This window comes from Dreissena polymorpha, chromosome 2 (genome assembly GCF_020536995.1).
Source record: "Dreissena polymorpha isolate Duluth1 chromosome 2, UMN_Dpol_1.0, whole genome shotgun sequence".
In the NCBI taxonomy this organism is placed as follows: domain Eukaryota; kingdom Metazoa; phylum Mollusca; class Bivalvia; order Myida; family Dreissenidae; genus Dreissena; species Dreissena polymorpha.
The window spans coordinates 89,879,309-89,900,237 of NC_068356.1; the positions used below are offsets into that span (position 1 = coordinate 89,879,309).

At 35.6% G+C, this 20,929-nt stretch overlaps 1 protein-coding gene and 2 long non-coding RNA genes across 3 annotated transcripts in view; all 3 read right to left on the bottom strand.

Annotated features, from left to right (window-relative positions):
* Nucleotides 1-7,639: 7,639 nt before the first annotated feature.
* Nucleotides 7,640-10,182, bottom strand: LOC127868015 (uncharacterized). Its single transcript, XR_008043847.1, has 2 exons — nt 9,435-10,182; nt 7,640-9,289 (listed from the first exon to the last, which is right to left on the bottom strand). It is a non-coding gene; the product is annotated as an uncharacterized LOC127868015 (long non-coding RNA).
* A 480-nt stretch (nt 10,183-10,662) lies between these two features.
* Nucleotides 10,663-20,929, bottom strand: part of LOC127868012 (GTP-binding protein SAR1b-like) — a 30,536-nt gene continuing 20,269 nt past the window's right edge. The window contains exons 5-7 of the mRNA XM_052409571.1: nt 13,998-14,101; nt 13,117-13,248; nt 10,663-11,368 (exon numbers count right to left, since the gene is read on the bottom strand). Of these exons, the coding sequence (XP_052265531.1) occupies nt 11,252-11,368; nt 13,117-13,248; nt 13,998-14,101 (353 nt within the window). The 3' untranslated portion in view covers nt 10,663-11,251. The remainder of the gene's footprint in view (nt 11,369-13,116; nt 13,249-13,997; nt 14,102-20,929) is intronic.
* On the bottom strand, nt 15,208-19,314 carry LOC127868016 (uncharacterized). Its single transcript, XR_008043848.1, has 3 exons — nt 19,174-19,314; nt 15,381-15,670; nt 15,208-15,235 (listed from the first exon to the last, which is right to left on the bottom strand). It is a non-coding gene; the product is annotated as an uncharacterized LOC127868016 (long non-coding RNA).

Consider the following 20,929-nt stretch of genomic DNA (forward strand, 5'->3'; position numbering starts at 1 on the left):
GTTTCTACTGCAGTCTTTTACATGAATTCTACCACAACAGCATAACGTTTTAAAATACATGTACACTTTAACAACAATACATTCACTGTTCTTGCAGATAAAATTAGATAAAAACACACAGCATAATCATAAATTCATAATATACCTCACTATTTTAAAACTTTCCACTTAACATCAGTTACAGAGTGAATTTACATAACAAAATATATGATGAAAGGGACCATTAAATTCATTTTCATCAGCACTTGTTCAAGGTAAAATAGATCAGACCATAATAAATAAAGTGATGTAAATATTGCATCACCAGTACAGTAGTTTTGCTTTTAAGTTAACTTAAAAGGCAACCTTAACCGCATTATTATGAGTGCTATAACCCTACTCCCACATGAAGTATATTTTCATGAATGAGCTATACAAGCCAGTCATGCTATTTTGTAAACAACTCTATGGGGTGATTGCATAGTTGAGTCGTTTCGAACAGCAGAGGTATGGTACGATAATGTACAAACTCAAAGTATCTACAATAGTCAGAGTGCAATGAGGGTTTATTTTAAACCGCCTAATTTTGATAGACCAGTTCATTGTTATAGTTTTGATTCCCGATTTTCGCGCATGCGCAATGCACTGGTAGGCAAAAGTATGGGTTACAGTAACGCAAACATATGGATAACGACATATAAATCGAAAAGAAACTCTGACAAAACAACACCAAAATAATATTATTATTTTTTTTTATTTAGTGCCAAAAGAATTTATTGATACATTTATTTGCATCTAAAAAGAACGCGTCATTAGCATCGAAGTAAAGATGGTCTGACAGGGGTGGAGAAATTAAATGTCCGAGTTGCCTGAGTCGTACATTTGGTTGTCTGGGCAACTGACTTTTTTCAATTAAGTTGTCCATGGACAACAAGTTTTTTAAAAGTCGGATCCAGGTATACAAAAAAATACATTGTATTAAAGCCGTAATTAAGTTTTACAAAACGGGATGCAGGGTTTTTTTTCCACTTTTTGGGAAGATAGCCCATGGCTTTGGAATTGGGAATTTTATCGGCATTTTCATGAAATTGGGAAAATAAATTCATTAGCCTTTTTTTCCACACGAAAAGTCTACTGATTAGGGAAATACTAAATTTGATTTAACTCTTTATAATCATTCAAATTATAAGAAAAAAATCATATGATACTTTGTTAGATGTAATTGAATTAAAATTGAGATACAATACACATAAGACTTCTTTCTAAAAAAAAAAAAAAAAAATTTTTTTTTTTTTTGGAAATTGGGAATTTTTTGCCACATTTTGGGAAAAAAGTATACTTTTTGGGATTGGGAACATAGCCGAATTTCGGCTATAAAATCGGGCCAAAAAAAACCCTGGGATGTTGACATGCGATTACATTGTCAGTGCTATTTGCGGAGCAATCAAGCTAAAATACGGGCACTCTCCTGCGCAGTGATCTCCCTTATTCTATAAGAGACCAGGAGCATGCCGCATTTTAAACATTCGGCCCGACTGTTAGACAGTGTACAGACTGGTTTCTTTATTTTTTCAGACGGAAATAAAAAGTATCAAAGTTTAACTGGTTCCCCGTTGAATATAAATTTGACTCCGTTGACTATAATATACAACAGGTACAGGCTAATGTATCGGCGATTTTAATTGGATAACGCGAAGGTAAAAAGTATCAAAGTTTAACTGGTTCCCCGTTGAATATAAATTTGACTCCGTTGACTATAATATACAACAGGTACAGGCTAATGTATCGGCGATTTTAATTGGATAACGCGAAGGCCAATTGGTAGTGCTGTTCGTGACGTGACGTTAGAATGTTATGGTTCGCTCGCAGCATTCCCCAGATTATTTTTTAAAACTCTGTATCATTCCGTTGATAACTAGATCAAATACAAAGATTCACATGCTTACAAATAAAGAATTTCCACTTTAAAGTAACGCGAGGATATTATGTATCAGGTAGTACTCAAGATTCATATGTATTATGAATCTTATTTGACTAGAACAAACTTTTATTCTTGCCTGTCAGCTGTCAAAAAGTTCGGGAAAATAAACCGGAAATGGTACACGGATTACTTCCCCTGACATGTTTCTAAAAATAACCGGTCCAATTTCGGACCGGTAAAATTAGCTTGTACCGATCCCTAAATAGACAGTAGACGACTTTAATGGTAAAAATGGAACATTTAGTTTTTTTAAATCTTCAACAACGGAGCAGAAACCCGATGCTTTGAGCAGTCTACCTCCCAAAAAAACTAAGAAAGATTATGATAAAAAATATTATCTAAGTAAACGCACCAGAACTTTTCAAGAAAACTTGGCTCACAGATTTTCAATGGTTACCAGTTGATGATAATCAAATTGCTACCAGTAGCGGCGCAGAGCCTCAGTCTGATGAGGTCCACATATTGGACTAGTTTAATTTGTTAAGATTACGATGTACTTATGTTCAACACATGTTTTAATAACACTAGCTTTGCAAGATTAAAAGTTTTAGAAAGTCTTTATATTGTTTATAATATACTGCTATAATGAATGTACTATTGAAATACTATAAACAAAACTAGCAAATCATACTCATTTTGGTATATTCCACATTGTTTTACATTAATCAATAAATGCGTTTATAATTTATATAAACATTAACGGACAAGTGTAGTTCAGCAACGGACAAGTTAAATTTCCTAAATGGTTGTCCGTGGACAAGTATAGTTTTTTGAGATTTCGCCACCCCTGTCTGAAGACTGAAAGACCGACAATTTGACATAACATAGAGCTCTATGCATTAGCCGAATTATTATTTGCAGAAAAGCTTCAATTAATTAAAATAATGAAACATCTAATTATAAAATTATAATTATCAATGGCATGAGTACGCTAGAGTAATAAAAATGAGTGGTAGAATGTACGTGTCAGGGGTTCGTTGAAACAGGGAGGCAGTCAGTAATTTTTTTTGCTCCAAATTACAGCCGATTTTCGGCTGCTTCCCAATTGCAAAATTCCACGTTTTTTTCCCAAAAATCTGACCATAATTTCCCAAAAAAAAGCCCAATTTCCAAAAAAACTTTTTTTTTTAAGAAAGAAGTCTCCTATGACTTAATTATGATTTCTTAACTCTATATCTCAACTTTATTTCTTTAACATCCTACAAAATATATAACTTTAATGTAGTCCTTTTTGTCGATAAATAATTCTCAAATTCGCCTTTTTAATTGATTGAAAAAAATCCCAATTTGACCAGACTTTTTTTCTCAAAATGGCTAGAAAACCCCCTGAACATGCACTTAAAAACAATATTAATTCTGTTACTTATAATCATATTTGTAATGCTTAATTTTTCCCAATTTCATGGTTTATCGCACAATTTTTTAACCAATTTCACTGTTTATCGCGCTAATTTTCCCAATTCGAATGGCACAGGCTGTAACAAATAAAAGCAAAAAAAATCACTGGCAGTGATATTTTTACAAATATTCTCATCTGAGTCCTGGGACTCGCTAACTTGCAAATCTACGAGTCCCTGAATTGAAAGAATGAGTCCAAATATTAAACCATATTATTTTTTGTGGCATTTTTGGGACTCACATTATTTGAAACTTTGCTTCCCCAGAGGTTTTTGTGAGTCCAGGACGCAGGATTGCAGGTAAAAAAATTCACTGGGGACGTACTACAAAGCCCTATTAAAAGCGAAGTGCATGACGGTATTTACATGTAACTTTAATTTGGATGGGTTTTGTACAGAGAATGACACTATTGAGGAATATTACCATACAAATGAAAAACACAACGTCACATGATGCAAATTGAACTGTGTATTCATGTATATATTGTAAACTCGTTACTAGTGAGTATATGAGTGACAACAATAATTTATCCCATTTATGCCTAGTGGACTCTCCCATCTTTCTAAGTTGGATCAATTTATTTCAAAAATTAGGGATGTCTAGTATATTTATTTTTATATTTAGAACAATTCTTACAGAAATTCCTTTAAGCAAACAGCGTAGACCCAGATGAGACGCCGCATCATGCGGCGTCTCATCTGGCAGGGCCCTCAATCTATCAAATCTGCCGCCGAATTTCGGTGGCAGTCCCCCACCTGAATAGTATATTTTTTTCCCCTTTTGGGGGGAAAAATTCCCCCTAAAAAAAATTAATATCTTTTATTTATTTTATTTTTTTAATAGAAAGATGTGTCTCATGATTATTATATCTCAATTCTATTTCAATTTAATCTTTCAAACATACTAAATTATGAAAAATGCAATGAATATAGTGCAAACATGTACAAATGTAATAATGAGAGAGTAAGTAAAAAAATCCCCAAAAAGGGAAACGCCGCGAAAATTCCCCCTCCTAAGGGCTGCGGACCCCTTCCCCCAAAGTAGTGTGAGGGCCCTGTCTAGGTTTACGCTGTTTGCAATGTCCTTTTTCCAGGACGCTAGGCATGAATGGGTTAAGCAACTGTTAAGTATGTTGGCGGTAAATTATTCAACCAAATGACTACTTAATACTACCAGAAAGTGAACACATGGTGGCATCATCAATTGTGTTTAATGACCAGACTGTCATCTGCCACCCAGTGTGGTTTATGACACCATGTCATAGTTAAGTCTGGACAATATCTGATCAAAACAAGATAATTGGATTAGGCAGAACAAAGGGACAATTAAACACCAGAATAAAAAGGCTTACACGATTTTAAGATTGATGCAAACAATCAAATGAAATATATTGCATTTAATTTAATTTTATGTTTATTTAATGTGTCAACGTGTTAGTTTTCCCAGACAAATACCATTATGGTTAATTTTCATATGTTTTTTATTTGGAATTGATATATTTATTGCTTATTTCAATCTTATTTGTTTCAGTAAAGTAGAACAACTTGTGGTCATGTTGAAAAATAAAATCTAAAAATAATCGTTTTAATATAAACGATTACACTCTATTTCTCCCCATTTATTGTGTCTTTCTTTTGCCTACCAATGCAATCCGTATGTAAACACGCAGGTGCGCGTGACGTTACAAGTGAACTGGTCTATTGAAATAAGAAGATTACTGTTAATCATGTCTGTTACATTTAAAATGCATTTTAATGATTTGATAAGACTAACTAAGTACACTTCACGAACAAAAAATAAAAGCAAATGTTTACAAATGACATATCTGTAAAAATAATTGGATTGTTTTTAAAATAAAACAATTGTCATTGAATGATATACATTGTCATTATGGTGGACGAACCAGTTATCGAACACCTAAGAAATTACGTTAAATTACTTTAAAATTGAAACACTTAAAATGACAAAAACATTTTGTTTTAACAAATGACTAACAGTTTAATCATTGAATGATTTATCTGTAAAGTTTTCCAGCAAACTACCATCAAGAATTCATAACAATGATTCCCTGATTATTGTCACCTCTAGCAGACAAAACAAAATGGTGGCAGATGTAAAATGACCTATTACCCGACACTTCATAAATACTACTCCAGTATTTACAAAGTCAAATGACTATCACGTGACCCGGACTCGGCGAAAAAATCTGCGTCTGCTGCAATCAAAATTGCAAACAGAAATATGCTTTTTGGTTTGTAAATGCTCGTTTTGATAAATGCATTCAAAAAGTAATAGCAAAATACACACACAACAGTGTAAATAACAATAAATGCATTCCTTTAACCTGTTTTCGGCGCATTTGTTTCAAGCTGAGTAGGCAAGTAGGGCATGGACTTCATGTGCGATCATTTGTTTATCAATGTGACGTCATGCGCACTTTTGCGCATGTGCAAACAGAACCAAAACAAAACTTCCGATATTAGGTGCTGTTCGATAACAGGTACTTACACGATAATATGACTATTGATTACTCCTATAAATATGAGGTCGATTTACATCGACATTACATTTAAGCGGGGTAGCTTACGTCTAATTATTTGGACTAGACTATTGATATAAAGATTTAACATATTATTACAACTTATGAGCTTTTAGAGTTGTAGACCCATATAAAGTTAAATTTTATTAAAGACCTTTCTTAATAGATTCAAGTTTTAAAGGCTTTGTTTCCAGCCCTTCGATACTGATGAGCAGCAAACAGCATAAAACCATATATTTTTCTTCTAAAATAAGGTACAATCTGTATAACTTCATAAAGGTGATCTACATACACATGCATTCAAATTGACACAAATTTCCGAAATTATCTGTATTGTTGTTAGTAATGTATTCCATGAGCCGTTGCTTTTGTCCGAAATATTCATACATACGAAATTACGTGACCTTTTAAAATTATATATCGTGATGTTCTGAATGAATATAGAATCTAGAAGACAGTTAATAAACGAAGATAAATTCATACTTTTACCAATACGTCAACCCTCATCGTGTAATTGGGAAGTTCTAACATCTTTTGTTAACTTGCATATTGAATATGCTTCATAATTTCCCGCATTAGAAACACGTGTATTTTGTTGCCCGGTGTCTCGGTAAACAAGTCCACGCATATGACAATTTTAAAGGATTTAATTTCTAAGTTCATTTTGATTTCAAATGAACAGTCTATCACGTGTTTTATCATTTTAATCAATTAAGTAAAGGCATAAACATGATAAAACTATGTTCAATATAAATCACACGTAGAGGGAACATTTAAAAAAATAATTCAATATAAGGGAGGTAACTAATGCAAAGCCAAAGGCGATAGGAGGCATAGTTATCATTCTTACAAGAGCGTTTTACCTATTATTATTAAGAGTAATTGTGATATACGACAATTTTCAGTAGAGATAACTTAGTTATAGGTAAATACGAAAATAATATAACATTAACAGACTTCAAAACTGTTTATTTCTTGTTATAATGTGACGTGTGCTCAAGAATAAGAACCATTTTCGAATTATCAGATGCCAATATTCTTCAGCGGATACTATTTTGTAATAATCTCAGACCATCGCTGCATTACACCCGAAACGGATCAACTCTTTTTTCAGTTATAAACCCGTAAATCCTTGCTTGTTATACACCATAATACATTATCTCAAAACTAAAACAGGACCCTTACTGTGTGTATGTACATTATGTCGGCACTGTTCTCCCAATGTGCCACACTGCCTACAAAGAAGCAAGAAGCTCCGACTTGAATTGAGACCTAAACCTGGATACTTGAGATATTTGCCAGCATATCAGTATATTTAACACCTATGCTAGCATTGTTATTATAGATGTTTCACACTATCATATTAATATTTATTTATTTATTCTCTATTTTATCAAGTTGATACTCGTTTCCCAATAGCACAATTAACTTACCAGTAGTTTAAGAAAGTCAATGCCAGTGCACAATCGCTCTGTTTTCAGTAATCTAGCAATAAATGTAGTTTTTTATGATTGTTTAGTTTCTTCATGAAGTTTCTAATGTGTGCCTTACTTTTATCCATTTGCATGTTTATTGCACATATGTCAGTACTAAATAACTTTCAAATGTAATGCAACAAATACTTTCACATTTTTGTATGTAGGTTAAACACAGCAATAACTGCGTGCAAATAATGTCAAAATACCATGCTTGACAAAATGCAATGGCTAGTTGGAGTAGACAAACAAACAACAAACATATGGTAATATTTATGTCAGTACATTTATTGTAATTAGTGAATTCAATGTCAATAAAATTCACACATTCTGAAGCAATTGTACACAATAGCTTTCAAAGAATGCTAGTTTTTAATTATAATTATGTTTTTCATTCATGTTCATGTGTGACAAATTCAAAAAAATTATGTTTAACAATACCAGTATGTCACTTAACACATGTAACATAAAATAAGTCAGATTGAATATATCATCGTTTCCTTCAGTTATTCTGTGAAACCAATATCATTGGTAGAACATTAATTTTTGTGGATTATTGTTGGTCCAATCAACAACACAATCAAACGTTCAACACATATGTTGAAATCTTAAGGCTTAATATTAGACATTTTAAATTACGCAATAATTTAAGATCCAACACATATGCTTGACTTTACAAATCTGAAAAATTTAATGTCCAAGAGTTTAAGTAAATTCACAGTAATTAGCCAAGCAGTCTTCTTTCGTGTCTTGTTCTGAAAAAATTGGGCATAATGCATGTGCGTAAAATTTCATCCCTGATTAGCCTGTGCACAGGCTAATCTGGGACTACACTTTACGCACATGCATTATGCCCAGTTTTCTCAGAACACGGCTCTTTCAATTCAGTGATTGAAAAAACATTACTTGGCACAGCACTAGCAAAACAGAAATTCATAAATACACAAACATTTAAACAAACCATTGTAGGACACAATATATTACTTTCATAATGGGAACAAAATCTTACACATACAAGGATTATTGTTGAAATAATTAAATGTAAGGGCGGTAACTACTGCAAATCGCACAGAAAATAAGAGGCATTATTCTCATTCTGTCATATTAAAGAATGCTTCCAATAAAAAAACTAATCTCAACAAAACACTACTGGTATGTTTCAATATTAAATCCATAAAGCGTAAAACAATACTATTTTAATTAGATTGTACACAATACATATATTATACATTAAATTTTATAATAGTTATAACAATGTATTCAACATGTGTTTTTACCACACAACATTCACAATTTTACAATAAGATGATCATGTCAACATGTTGTAATTTCTCAGTTTTTTTTCTTCTTTTATGAGCCATTGATTTACATCAGAATATACTGTACAATTAATTTATCTCAAAGCAAACTAAACTTATGTCAATTAAAAAACGCCCATCAATAAATATAACTTGAAATGAAAATGTTTTTTGTCACTGTGACCTTGACCTTTGACCTAGTGACCTGAAAATCAATAGGGGTCATCTGCCAGTCATGATTAATGTACCTATGAAGTTTCATGATCCTAGCCATAAGCATTCTTGAGTTATCATCCGGACACCATTTTACTATTTCAGGTCACCATGACCTTGACCTTTGACCTAGTGACCTGAAAATCAATAGGGGTCATCTGCGAGTCATGATCATTCTACCTATAAAGTTTCATGATCCTAGGAATAAGCGTTCTTCAGTTACCATCCGGAAACCATTTTACTATTTCGGGTCATCGTGACCTTGACCTTTGACCTAGTGACCTGAAAATCAATAGGGGTCATCTGCCAGTCATGATCAATCTACCTATCAAGTTTCATGATCCTAGGCCTAAGTGTTCTTGAGTTATCATCCGGAAACCATTTTACTATTTCGGGTCACTGTGACCTTGACCTTTGACCTAGTGACCTCAAAATCAATAGGGGTCATCTGCAAGTCCTGATCAATCTACCTATCAAGTTTCATGATCCTAGGCCCAAGAGTTCTTGAGTTATCATCCGGAAACCATTTTACTATTTTGGGTCACTGTGACCTTGACCTTTGACCTAGTGACCTGAAAATCAATAGGGGTCATCTGCGAGTCATGATCAATCTACCTATCAAGTTTCATGATCCTAGGCCTAAGCGTTCTTGAGTTATCATCCGGAAACCATTTTACTATTTCGGGTCACCGTGACCTTGACCTTTGACCTAGTGACCTCAAAATCAATAGGGGTCATCTGCGAGTCATGATCAATGTACCTATGAAGTTTCATGATCCTAGGCCCAAGCGTTCTTGAGTTATCGTCTGACAACCACCTGGTGGACGGACCGACCGACCGACATGAGCAAAGCAATATACCCTCTCTTCTTTGAAGGGGGGCATAAAAATGCTTAAGAACTGTTTGTGTTAAACAAGAATAATTCTATTCAATCCAACAATGACACAGTGGAACGTATTTAAAATGATATGGAAAACCATAGCATGATTTACAACTGGGTAACATGAAGGCACAATACTACATACATAAGCTAACACCGAACCAAACTGATTCACATGCAAGATATCCGCGTATCTAAGTGATCATATACACTTTGGACAATATACTTTGACATATATTTTTCAATGAATCGGCATATTAAAATTATCATATCCACTTTGAACAATATACTTTTACATATATGACATACAGACACACAAACACACACAAAATCAGGTTTGTCATAATGGAAAAAACTCCATATTAAAGCTGAATTTTTAATGGTTTAATGGTGGGGCCAAGAACCATATACCACATCAAATATGTACACTAGCAAAATCAAGACAAGAAATATACAACAACGCTGGAATAAAGCTATTTACAAGTATATACTATATTCTATTTAATAGTGTCGCTTCGAAATATTTAACTGCATCAATTATGTGTGTTTACCTTTAGAAATGATATGATACAGCTCAGATGACCATTCTCTGTATAAAATATATACATACAACATTAAAGACAAAAAATGAGTCTTCATGCAATAATGGGTCTTATGCCACGTTAATCATGCATAGCTCCAGACCAGCCCTGGACATCTGCTAATGAGCCCATCAAACCTTGCAGAAGTGTAGCTACTAACCAGTCCAGGCTGATCCTGTGCCACGCTGGCATAAGACCATTTTCTCAGGACACATTTCATATATCCTTGCCTTAATGGGGTTATACATACTAAAAGGTTTTTTTATACAGTGAAATTTCAAATAGAAAACAAACTGACCATCTTTAACATGCCTTTAACATGCCTGCAGTATATTTTTAAAACACATTCCTGTCACTGATTATCACATAGTATACTTTTCACAAAAGCCACTGATTTGGGAAGTCAACTTATGCAGCTTCAGATAAGCAAAAACTGCTCATAAAATATTAAGACACTGGTTTAATTTGAAACAATATAAATTAAATAGTTAACATTTATCTGTAGCAGAACTTGATTCTGTCATAACCTAATTTAACATTTAACTACACACACAAAATGAAAATCAAAAATAGAAATTGATTTACATTTCACCTTTCATACATACAGTTACCATTTGCATGGTATTTCATTCCATAATGTATTTATTTATGTTAAATAGAGATTTACCAGAAAAGCATCTCTTTAAAAAAAGCAATGACAAATTACCAACATATTATATCCACAAAAAGAAACCATTAGCCAAATAACTTTGCTTCTAAAAAACGACAGAAAAAAGTTAAACCTAGGTCATTTTGTAAATCAATTATTCCACACATACAAACAAAAGTAACTCGTTATATCTACAATTCCGACAGATTTCTCACAAATTTATAGATGAAGATAGTTAGCACTAAGTCAGCACAGATGTCAGTTGATGTATTGAGCCAGCCAGCGAAAGCCCTCCCCGTATCCTTGTCGTTTTAAAACACTGCACATAAACAATTCCATCGGCCGGCCAGGGAGTTCGCTGCGAGAAACGCTTCCCTGAAAACAGGCAGTTTAAACCAATTGATTTTAGTTCTATTTCACTTCCTGGGTAGAACCAGTACTTTGAGGGGACATCAACGGAATGCTCCCACAGTAGGATCAAACCCTTGACCTCAAGTTCGCTAGAAAGACACCAAATCCACTATGCTAAAACATACCAATAAAATGTTTTTCTTATGTGTCAATGAATATAATTGCAAGTTGTTGCTTTTAATTGTTTTGGACATTGATGTTAACAATAAAGCATATTGGTTTAGAAATTTTGTGGAAGTAACAAAAAGATTGATAAAAATTAGTCTTCTTACATGGAATACACGGTCATTATAATCATGCATACAATTACATAAAAGTGAAAATAGTGATATCAGTTTTTAAATGACCTATACTTACTTAAAGGACAAAAAAAAAACAAGCAAATTCGTTGAATCCTTGAATTGATGCACCCCCCCCCCCCCACCGCAAAATATGGATTGGTGCAAATCCCTTGATATACAGTATAATCATTAAGTGTAGGGTAATCATTAATAGGTAATTATTAAGGGTAGGGTTACTGTTTTTTATGAAATGCAATTTTCCTCAATGATATATACAATGCCATGAAATTTAATGTTAGACATCTTGTAGTTTATCTGAGATACAGCCTTAAAATGTTACATCATACAAAAAACAACAAAGGGCAATACTCTTATTTAAAAAAGTGGAGGGTTAATGTTCTTGTGCATGGCACTTCTCATTGATATCTATACACCTATGAGGTTTCAAGTTGATATCTTATATAGTTTCTGAGTTATAGCTCTAAAAAGTTGTGTGACAGACAACGCCAATTCTCTATCAATCCGCCTTTGGCGGGAGATAAAAACAAGAAACCGTCGGAGACGGGTGATGCTCCCCAAAGGTCTTTTTTGTCACAATATTGCACTATATATTCAGATAAAAGGAAATGTCTTGAGGGCACAGTAGTTGGGGGACAAGAATATTTTTATATAAAATTTCAAAGGGCCATAACGCTGTGAAAAATCATCCGACCAGAACCCGCTGATAATATGCACATCTCCTCTTGGTAGTGAAGCTTCCCATAAAGTTTCATTGAATTCGGTCATTAGTTGCTGAAAAATAGCCCAGACAAGAATTGCACTATATATGAAGTTAATTGGAAAATTTCAAAGGGCCATAACTCTGTGAAAAATCATCCGACCAGAACCCACTGATAATATGCACATCTCCTCTTGGTAGTGAAGCTTCTCATAAAGTTTCATTGAATTCCGGTCATTAGTTGCTGAGAAATAACCCGGACAAAAATAGTGCACGGACGGACAGACAGACGAAGCGGCGTCTATATGCTCCCCCCCCCCCCAAATTTTTGGGGGAGCATAAAAACCCAACTGGAATCAGTTATTTTTACTACAACCAATCACACATGTATTACACTTCTTACTAACCAGTACATGTTTTAAATGCTTTCAAATGTTATATAGCAATAATCTGCACATGCTATTTAGGGACAATACTTTAAGCTTTTATGGTATTTTTTGTTTAAAGCATGTTGTTTCTATGCGAAAATCCAGTTTAGGTGAAAAGTGTCATTCCTGATTAGCCAGTGCAGACTGCAAAAGCTTACCTGGGATGACAATCTGCGATGCAAATGCATTAAGCCCAATTTTCCCCAAACGAGGCTCATTAAAATAAAACTGAAGATATTCACAGATGAAGACGCCAATGAAACATCTTCCCAGAAGACCACCTACCTTGCCAGTGGTTTGCCCATGGAGTCCGAACATTGCCCTGATCTCGTCTTCACTGGCCGCCCCTGGTATGTCGATCTTGTTGCCCAGTATCAACACGGGCGCGTTGGCTACCTGCTCATCTGTAAGCAAACTCTGCAGCAAAGAATGATAATTGCATTATTTGAATATGATTAGTTATATAAGGTATAACAAAGGTTTGAACATTTGACTACCCAGACACACACTTTGACATGTTTGTAGTCCCTTAGAAAATCTATTTAAATAAAAGACATGTCTTATAAAAGGAAGACTCAAGTTTTAAAGGCATCATTTCAAACACTAAGATACTGATGAGAAACATACAGCATAAAACTTGAACAGCCTGCAAGTGATGCATAGACTGTTCTGGCTTTATGCTGATTGCATATAGCTTTTTACACTTCGTTTCTGAACAGGAAAGGGTTACATAAGGAAACTGAATATTTATCAAAAGATAACATACAAAACTAATTACCCACATTTGGTACATTATGTTTTATTAGAAATTCTACAGCTTTTTGCTTTTTATATATAAGTTAGCTTATATGCCCCAACAGTGAACATATATTTAATATGCGATGATTCTGTCAAATACAAGTCCTGTTAATTACTTGAAATAATTAACTACAAATTCCATACACAAAGTGAAACACAAAATGAAAATGTCTTGTGAACAAATCTTTTCTTGCTATATTATCTCATTTGTTGGATTTTTAAAACTGGTATTCATGACAAATAAGACCATGTATTTTCATTAGGTTTATAAATACATATTTGCCTGTCACTAAAATCAACAACATTTTTTGGTCACCTCATTTTCATTTCAAATTTAAACTTGACAACAAACTACTTGTTTTATTTACATCTAACTCTGCCTTAGCTTCAATAAATCGCTGTCTATCAAATACATCCACCAGGAAAACAATGCCATCCACCGCAGGGAAATAGTCCTTCCAAACTCTTCGTGCTGAAAGAAAAAGAGGTAGAATGCAATCAAATATTATCATTTTCATGTGCACAGGCAGTGTTCTTGCCCATCATGATGAAAGGTGAGAAAAATGTCTCACAGTCATGAAAACTTGAGGACATTTGGTTTTCTATATGGTACACAAACTAATAGTTACATCATACACCTAATGTACAAGACAACTGGGATCTTCTAGCTTAAATTAATGTAAATAAACCACCTTAATTTTGTGTGTGCGTTTTTTCTCTTAAAACAAAAACAAAGTGAATACGCTTCAAAACTGAGTAAAAACCTTGAAAGACTTATGTTTTCTATTAACATATATTGAAGCTCATATCTGTTGAACCCAATCAGAAAGCGGATCAATATGAATTTTGAATTATACTCTGCAAACTAAAAGAAATATGAAAATTGCCTTAACTGTTCGCATTTATTATGATTCATCCCACGATTCTTGTGAGTGCACCATAAATCCATGCTTGACCCATTTTGGGCAACATAAGGGAAATTATGCAATTATAAATTGATAAACTTATTTAGGCTTTATTATGTCAATACTAAGAGATGAATGCATCATAAATATTTGTACCATGCTGTTTTACATAAACCTGATATCTCCTCATATTGTTTTTCCAAATGGAATAAAAAAAAGTCAGCAGTAAATAAATAATAACAAGAGCACCGCCTTGCGGGTGCAGACCGCTCATCTATTTTCTTTTTAAAGGTGAAGGGACTCTCATTTTCAATCACAAAGGAGGGAGGGGTGGAGTGAAGAGGGGTGTGTAGTGTGGGGGCGTGGACATTTATTACATTATCTTCCAAAAATGCGGAAAAAAATGCAAAATGGTGGGGGGGGGGGGGGATTCTTGGGTGCGATGGTTGGACGGTATTTCAAACATAAAACAAGGGCTGTTTGTAAAACATGCATGCCCCCCATATGGGCTCTCAGTTGTAGTGGGAGCCATTGTGTGAATATGTTTTTTGTCACTGTGACCTTGACCTTTGACCTAGTGAAAATCAATAGGGGTCATCTGCCAGTCATGATCAATATACCTATGAAGTTTCATGATCCTAGCCATAAGCATTCTTGAGTTATCATCCGGGCACCATTTTACTATTTCGGGTCACCGTGACCTTGACCTTTGACCTAGTGACCTGAAAATCAATAGGGGTCATCTGCGAGTCATGATCAATCTACCTATCAAGTTTCATGATCCTAGGAATAAGCGTTCTTCAGTTATCATCCGGAAACCATTTTACTATTTCGGGTCATCGTGACCTTGACCTTTGACCTAGTGACCTGAAAATCAATAGGGGTCATCTGCGAGTCATGATCAATCTACCTATCAAGTTTCATGATCCTAGGCCTAAGCGTTCTTGAGTTATCATCCGGAAACCATTTTACTATTTCGGGTCACTGTGACCTTGACCTTTGACCTAGTGACCTGAAAATCAATAGGGGTCATCTGCGTGTCATGATCAATCTATCTATCAAGTTTCATGATCCTAGGCCTAAGCGTTCTTGAGTTATCATCCGGAAACCATTTTACTATTTCGGGTCACCGTGACCTTGACCTTTGACCTAGTGACCTCAAAATCAATAGGGGCCATCTGCGAGTCATGATCAATGTACCTATGAAGTTTCATGATCCTAGGCCCAAGCGTTCTTGAGTTATCGTCTGACAACCACCTGGTGGACGGACCGACAGACCGACTGACCGACATGAGCAAAGCAATATACCCCCTCTTCTTCGAAGGGGGACATAATAATAAAAATAAATATTTGTGTTTTTTAACCGTTTCAAAAAAAAATAATTTGGGAGGGGGGGGGTGGGGTGGGGGGGGGGTATAGTGTGAGGGTGTGGTGGTCATTTGTGAGATGATCTTAAAAAAAAAAAAAAAAAAAAATTATGCGTCGGGGGGGGGGGGGTGGGGGGGGGGGGGGGGGGGGGGGGGAATTCGGGGGGAGGGTGGGTATTCTTGGGTGCGATGGTTGGACGGTATTTCAAACATAAAATAATAAAAATAAATATTTGTGTTTTTTAACTGTTTCAAAACAAAAAAATAATTGGGGGTGGGGTGGGTCAGGGGGGGTATAGTATAGTGTTAGGGTGTGGTGGTCATTTGTGAGATGATCTTAAAAAAAAAAAAAAAAAAAAAAAAAATTTAGGGGAGGTATTTCGGGGGGAGGAGGGGGGGAGGGGGGTGGGGGTGGGGGGGTATTCTTTTCTTGGGTGCGATGGTTGGATGGTATTTCAAACATAAAATAATAAAAATAAATATTTGTGTTTTCTAACCGTTTAAAAAAAAAAAATTTGGGGGGGGCAAATTCGGCGAATAAAATTCTTGGTTGGCGAAAATGCTCGGCGAAACGTTTTTAAAATTCGGCGAATAAAATTCGCGGTTGGCGAAAATGCTCGGTGAAACGTTTTTTGTCTGTCAAGTACCATCCCAGATAGTAAACTCTTTAAAAACCGTCGACTGTGCGTCATTACATCATCGTGTTATTAACCAGAAAATTTAATACGCAGTCTGCAGCAATACCGGTCAGAACCGGTCATCAAAACAAAGGAAACTTGCTGGTGCATTGTGTACTGGCAGTGACGTCACCATCTATGTATAGAACGCTTGCTGGTGTGAAAACAAAAGGTGTTATCGAATATTATGTCAATACCACGGGCCCTGCAAAAGCATTTAACAAAAAACTATTTCTTCACAAAAACACATGAAATCTTGTTTCAACAGGAAAAAAAGAGAATTTCTGTTTAATAGTTTCATTATTATAATATTTTGGGAAAGGTAATGTTTGAAACCAACAATTTCGGAAATAAAAGTATACCATTCACTCGTTGTAATATATTTCGGATATGTTAAAAATTCGGACATTTAAAGATACGGACATTAATGTGTTGGTTTGTTGTTGATTGTTTGTAAAACTATGTTTTATCATATTTCAGGCAACTTTCTGTCAAGAAATATGCGTGAAAAACATTCATTTATTTGAGCCTAAAAATCATCCACCACTTACAGAAAATGTTTTAACAACAGAAGCTGTCAAAGCTGATGTATATCATATCCAAATGACCAAATATAACTGTTTAACAATATGAAGTGAGAGGCTTTGAAAATAAAGCATCTGAACATGTGCTTATAATGTAATAATCATACTTTTATTCTACATAACAGAATATCAGTTTATACATACATCATAAGCACATGTTCAGTTCACATTGTTTACAAAATAAGCACATTTTCAATATATTAAAGATATTCATTCTTGAGCACATATTTCAATCTTTGCAAAACATAACAGTTGATCAAGACTAAAGATGTCATTGATGTATGTATATCTAGATGGATGCATATCTATAAATGTTTTTTGTTATAAACTGATATTCTGTTATGTACAATATTTTAAAAGGATGATTATAGTAATAAATATATTTCAGCTTCATATTGTAGTTATTTGTGTTCTTACACCCCTAGACTTTTACGAGGCGGTCCTAAATGCTTGGCTAAAACTTTGGCTACAGTTTCTAAAATTTGGCTACAAAAAAATCCAATTGGCTAAATTGTTAGCGAAAGAAATTTTTGAGCCAGGGGAAGCCCTGAGGGGGGGGGGGGGGGGGGGTGGGGGGGGGGGGTTATAGTATCGAATGTGCGGGTGTGGTGGTCATTTGTGAGATGATAAAAAAACATAAAAAAAATAGGGGGGGATGTTCGGGGGGGGGCGGAGGGGGGAGTGGGAGGGTGGGGGTTTGGTATTCTTGGGTGGCCAATGGCTTGGACCGGTTTATCTTCAAACATAAAAATCATTTACCAATACCCATTATTTGTGTTTTTCACAGGTTTGAAAAAAAAACAAGATTTTTCTTTTGAGAAATACAATGACCCCCCAGTAAGCCAACTATGAAGTTGCTATGTAGTTTATCAAGGGTTGCCACCAACCCAACCGACATGAGCAAAGGCAATATTACCCCCCTCTTCTTCGAAGGGGGGCACGGTGGTTGGTGGAGGCGGAGGAGTCGTCGTCTGTAGTCGGTAGTAGTTAGTAGTAGTCAGTAGTAAGTAGTTTAGTAGAAGACAGTAGTTAGTAGTAGTAGTAGTATTAGTAGTAGTAGTAGTAGTAGTAGTAGTAGTAGTAGTAGTAGTAGTAGTAGTAGTAGTAGTAGTAGTAGTAGTAGTAGTAGTAGTAGTAGTAGTAGTAGTAGTAGTAGTAGTAGTAGTAGTAGTAGTAGTAGTAGTAGTAGTAGTAGTAGTAGTAGTAGTAGTAGTAGTAGTAGTAGTAGTAGTAGTAGTAGTAGTAGTAGTAGTAGTAGTAGTAGTAGTAGTAGTAGTAGTAGTAGTAGTAGTAGTAGTAGTAGTAGTAGTAGTAGTAGTAGTAGTAGTAGTAGTAGTAGTAGTAGTAGTAGTAGTAGTAGTAGTAGTAGTAGTAGTAGTAGCAGCAGTAGTAGTAGTAGTAGTAGTAGTAGTAGTAGTAGTAGTAGTAGTCGTAGTAGTAGTAGTAGTAGAAGTAGTAGTAGTAGTAGTAGTAGTAGTAGTAGTAGTAGTAGTAGTAGTAGTAGTAGTAGTAGTAGTAGTAGTAGTAGTAATAGAAGTAGTAGTAGTAGTAGAAGTAGTAGTAGAAGTAGTAGTAGTAGTAGTAGTAGTAGTAGTAGTAGTAGTAGAAGTAGAAGTAGTAGTAGTAGTAGTAGTAGTAGTAGTAGTAGTAGTAGTAGTAGTAGCAGTAGCAGTAGCAGCATTACAATACCAATACTTAAGAATGATCAAATGGGAAAAGGTAACCTAGCACTGGCAGTAAATATAGGGCTCATTTACAGGTCAGATTTAGCAGCATTACAATACCAATACTTAAGAATGATCACATGGGAAAAGGTAACCTAGCACTGGCAGTAAATATGGGGCTCATTTACAGGTCAGATTTGGAATCTCTGCTGTAAAATGAGATTTTGAATGAATTAAAGGGAGGCAAATCTTTAATAAAAAGAACATGCATAAACCGTAGTTGTTTCCCTTGTTTGAACCATGCATAATCCTTATAATGCCTATTTCCAGTAACCTTCACCTGTGACCTTGACCTTTGACCTAGTGACCTCAAAATCAATAGGGGTCATCTGCGAGTCATGATCAATGTACCTATGAAGTTTCATGATCCTAGCCCCAAGCGTTCTTGAGTTATCATCCGGAAACCACCTGGTGGACGGACCGACAGACCTACCGACCTGAGCAAAGCAATATACCCCCTCTTCTTCGAAGGGGGGCATAAAAATTGGACCTTGACATTGGAGATATTGACGTGATTCTTTCGTGGGACACACCGTCCCATGATGGTGAACAAATGTGCCAAATGATTTTAAAATCTCACAATGAATGACATAGTTATGGCCAGGACAAGCTCATTTATGGCCATTTTTGACCTTTGAACTCAAAGTGTGACCTTGACCTTGGAGATATCGACGTAATTATTTCGCGCGACACACCGTCCAATGATGGTGAACAAATGTGCCAAATGATTTTAAAATCTGACTATGAACGACATAGTTATGGCTCGGACAAGCTCATTTATGGCCATTTTTGACCTTTGAACTCAAAGTGTGACCTTGACCTTGGAGATATCGACGTAATTATTTCGCGCGACACACCGTCCAATGATGGTGAACAAATGTGCCAAATGATTTTAAAATCTGACAATGAACGACATAGTTATGGCCCGGACAAGCTTATTCCGCCAGCCCGCCAGCCAGCCAGCCCGCCAGCCAGCCAGCCCGCCCGCATTCGCCAATCTAATAACCAGTTTTTTCCTTCGGAAAACCTGGTTAAAAATAGGGGGGGAATTCGGGGGGGGGGGGGGGGGGGGGGGGGGGGGGGGGGGGGGGGGGGGGGGGGGGGGTATTCTCGGGTGCGATGGTTGGACGGTATTTCAAACATAAAATAATAAAAATAAATATTTGTGTATTTTAACCCTTTCAAAAAATATATTACATGGGAGGCAAATGCTGTAACAAAAAGAACATGCATAACCGGTAGTTGTTTCCCTTGTTTGAACCATGCTTAATCCTTAAAATGCCTATTTCCAGTAACTGTGACCTTCACCTGTGACCTTGACCTAGTGACCTCAAAATCGAAAGGGGTCATCTGCGAGTCATGATCAATGTACCTATGAAGTTTCATGATCCTAGGCCCAAGCGTTCTTGAGTTATCATCTGACAACCACCTGGTGGACAGACCGACAGACAGACCGACATGAGCAAAGCAATATACCCCCTCATCTTCGAGGGGGGCATAAAAATAAATTTGGGGGTGGGGGGGTGGGGTGGGTATAGTATAGTGTGAGGGTGTGGTGGTCATTTGTGAGATGATCTTAAAAAAAACAAAAAAAAAATTAGGAGGGGGTGATTCGGGGGGGGGGGGGGGGGGGGGCACGGGGGATGATTTGGGTGGAGTCTATTGTGGTATGTCAGGTAAGAGTAGTTTTTTCAAAGTATCAATCAAATCTAATCATAAATAAAGAAGTTATGGCATTTTTAGCAAAATTTAATAATTTGACCTTGAGAGTCAGGGTCATTCAAAGGTCAATGTAAAATTCAACTTGCCAGGTACAGTAACTTCATAGTAGCATGAAAGTATTTGAAGTTTGAAAGCAATAGCCTTGATACTTTAGAAGTAAAGTGGATCCAAACACAAAATTTAACCATATATTCAAAGTTACTAAGTCGAAAAAGGGCCATAATTCCGTAAAAATGACAACCAGAGTTATGCAACTTGTCCTTTTACTGTACCCTTATGATAGTTTGCAAGTGTTCCAAGTATGAAAGCAATAGTTTAGGG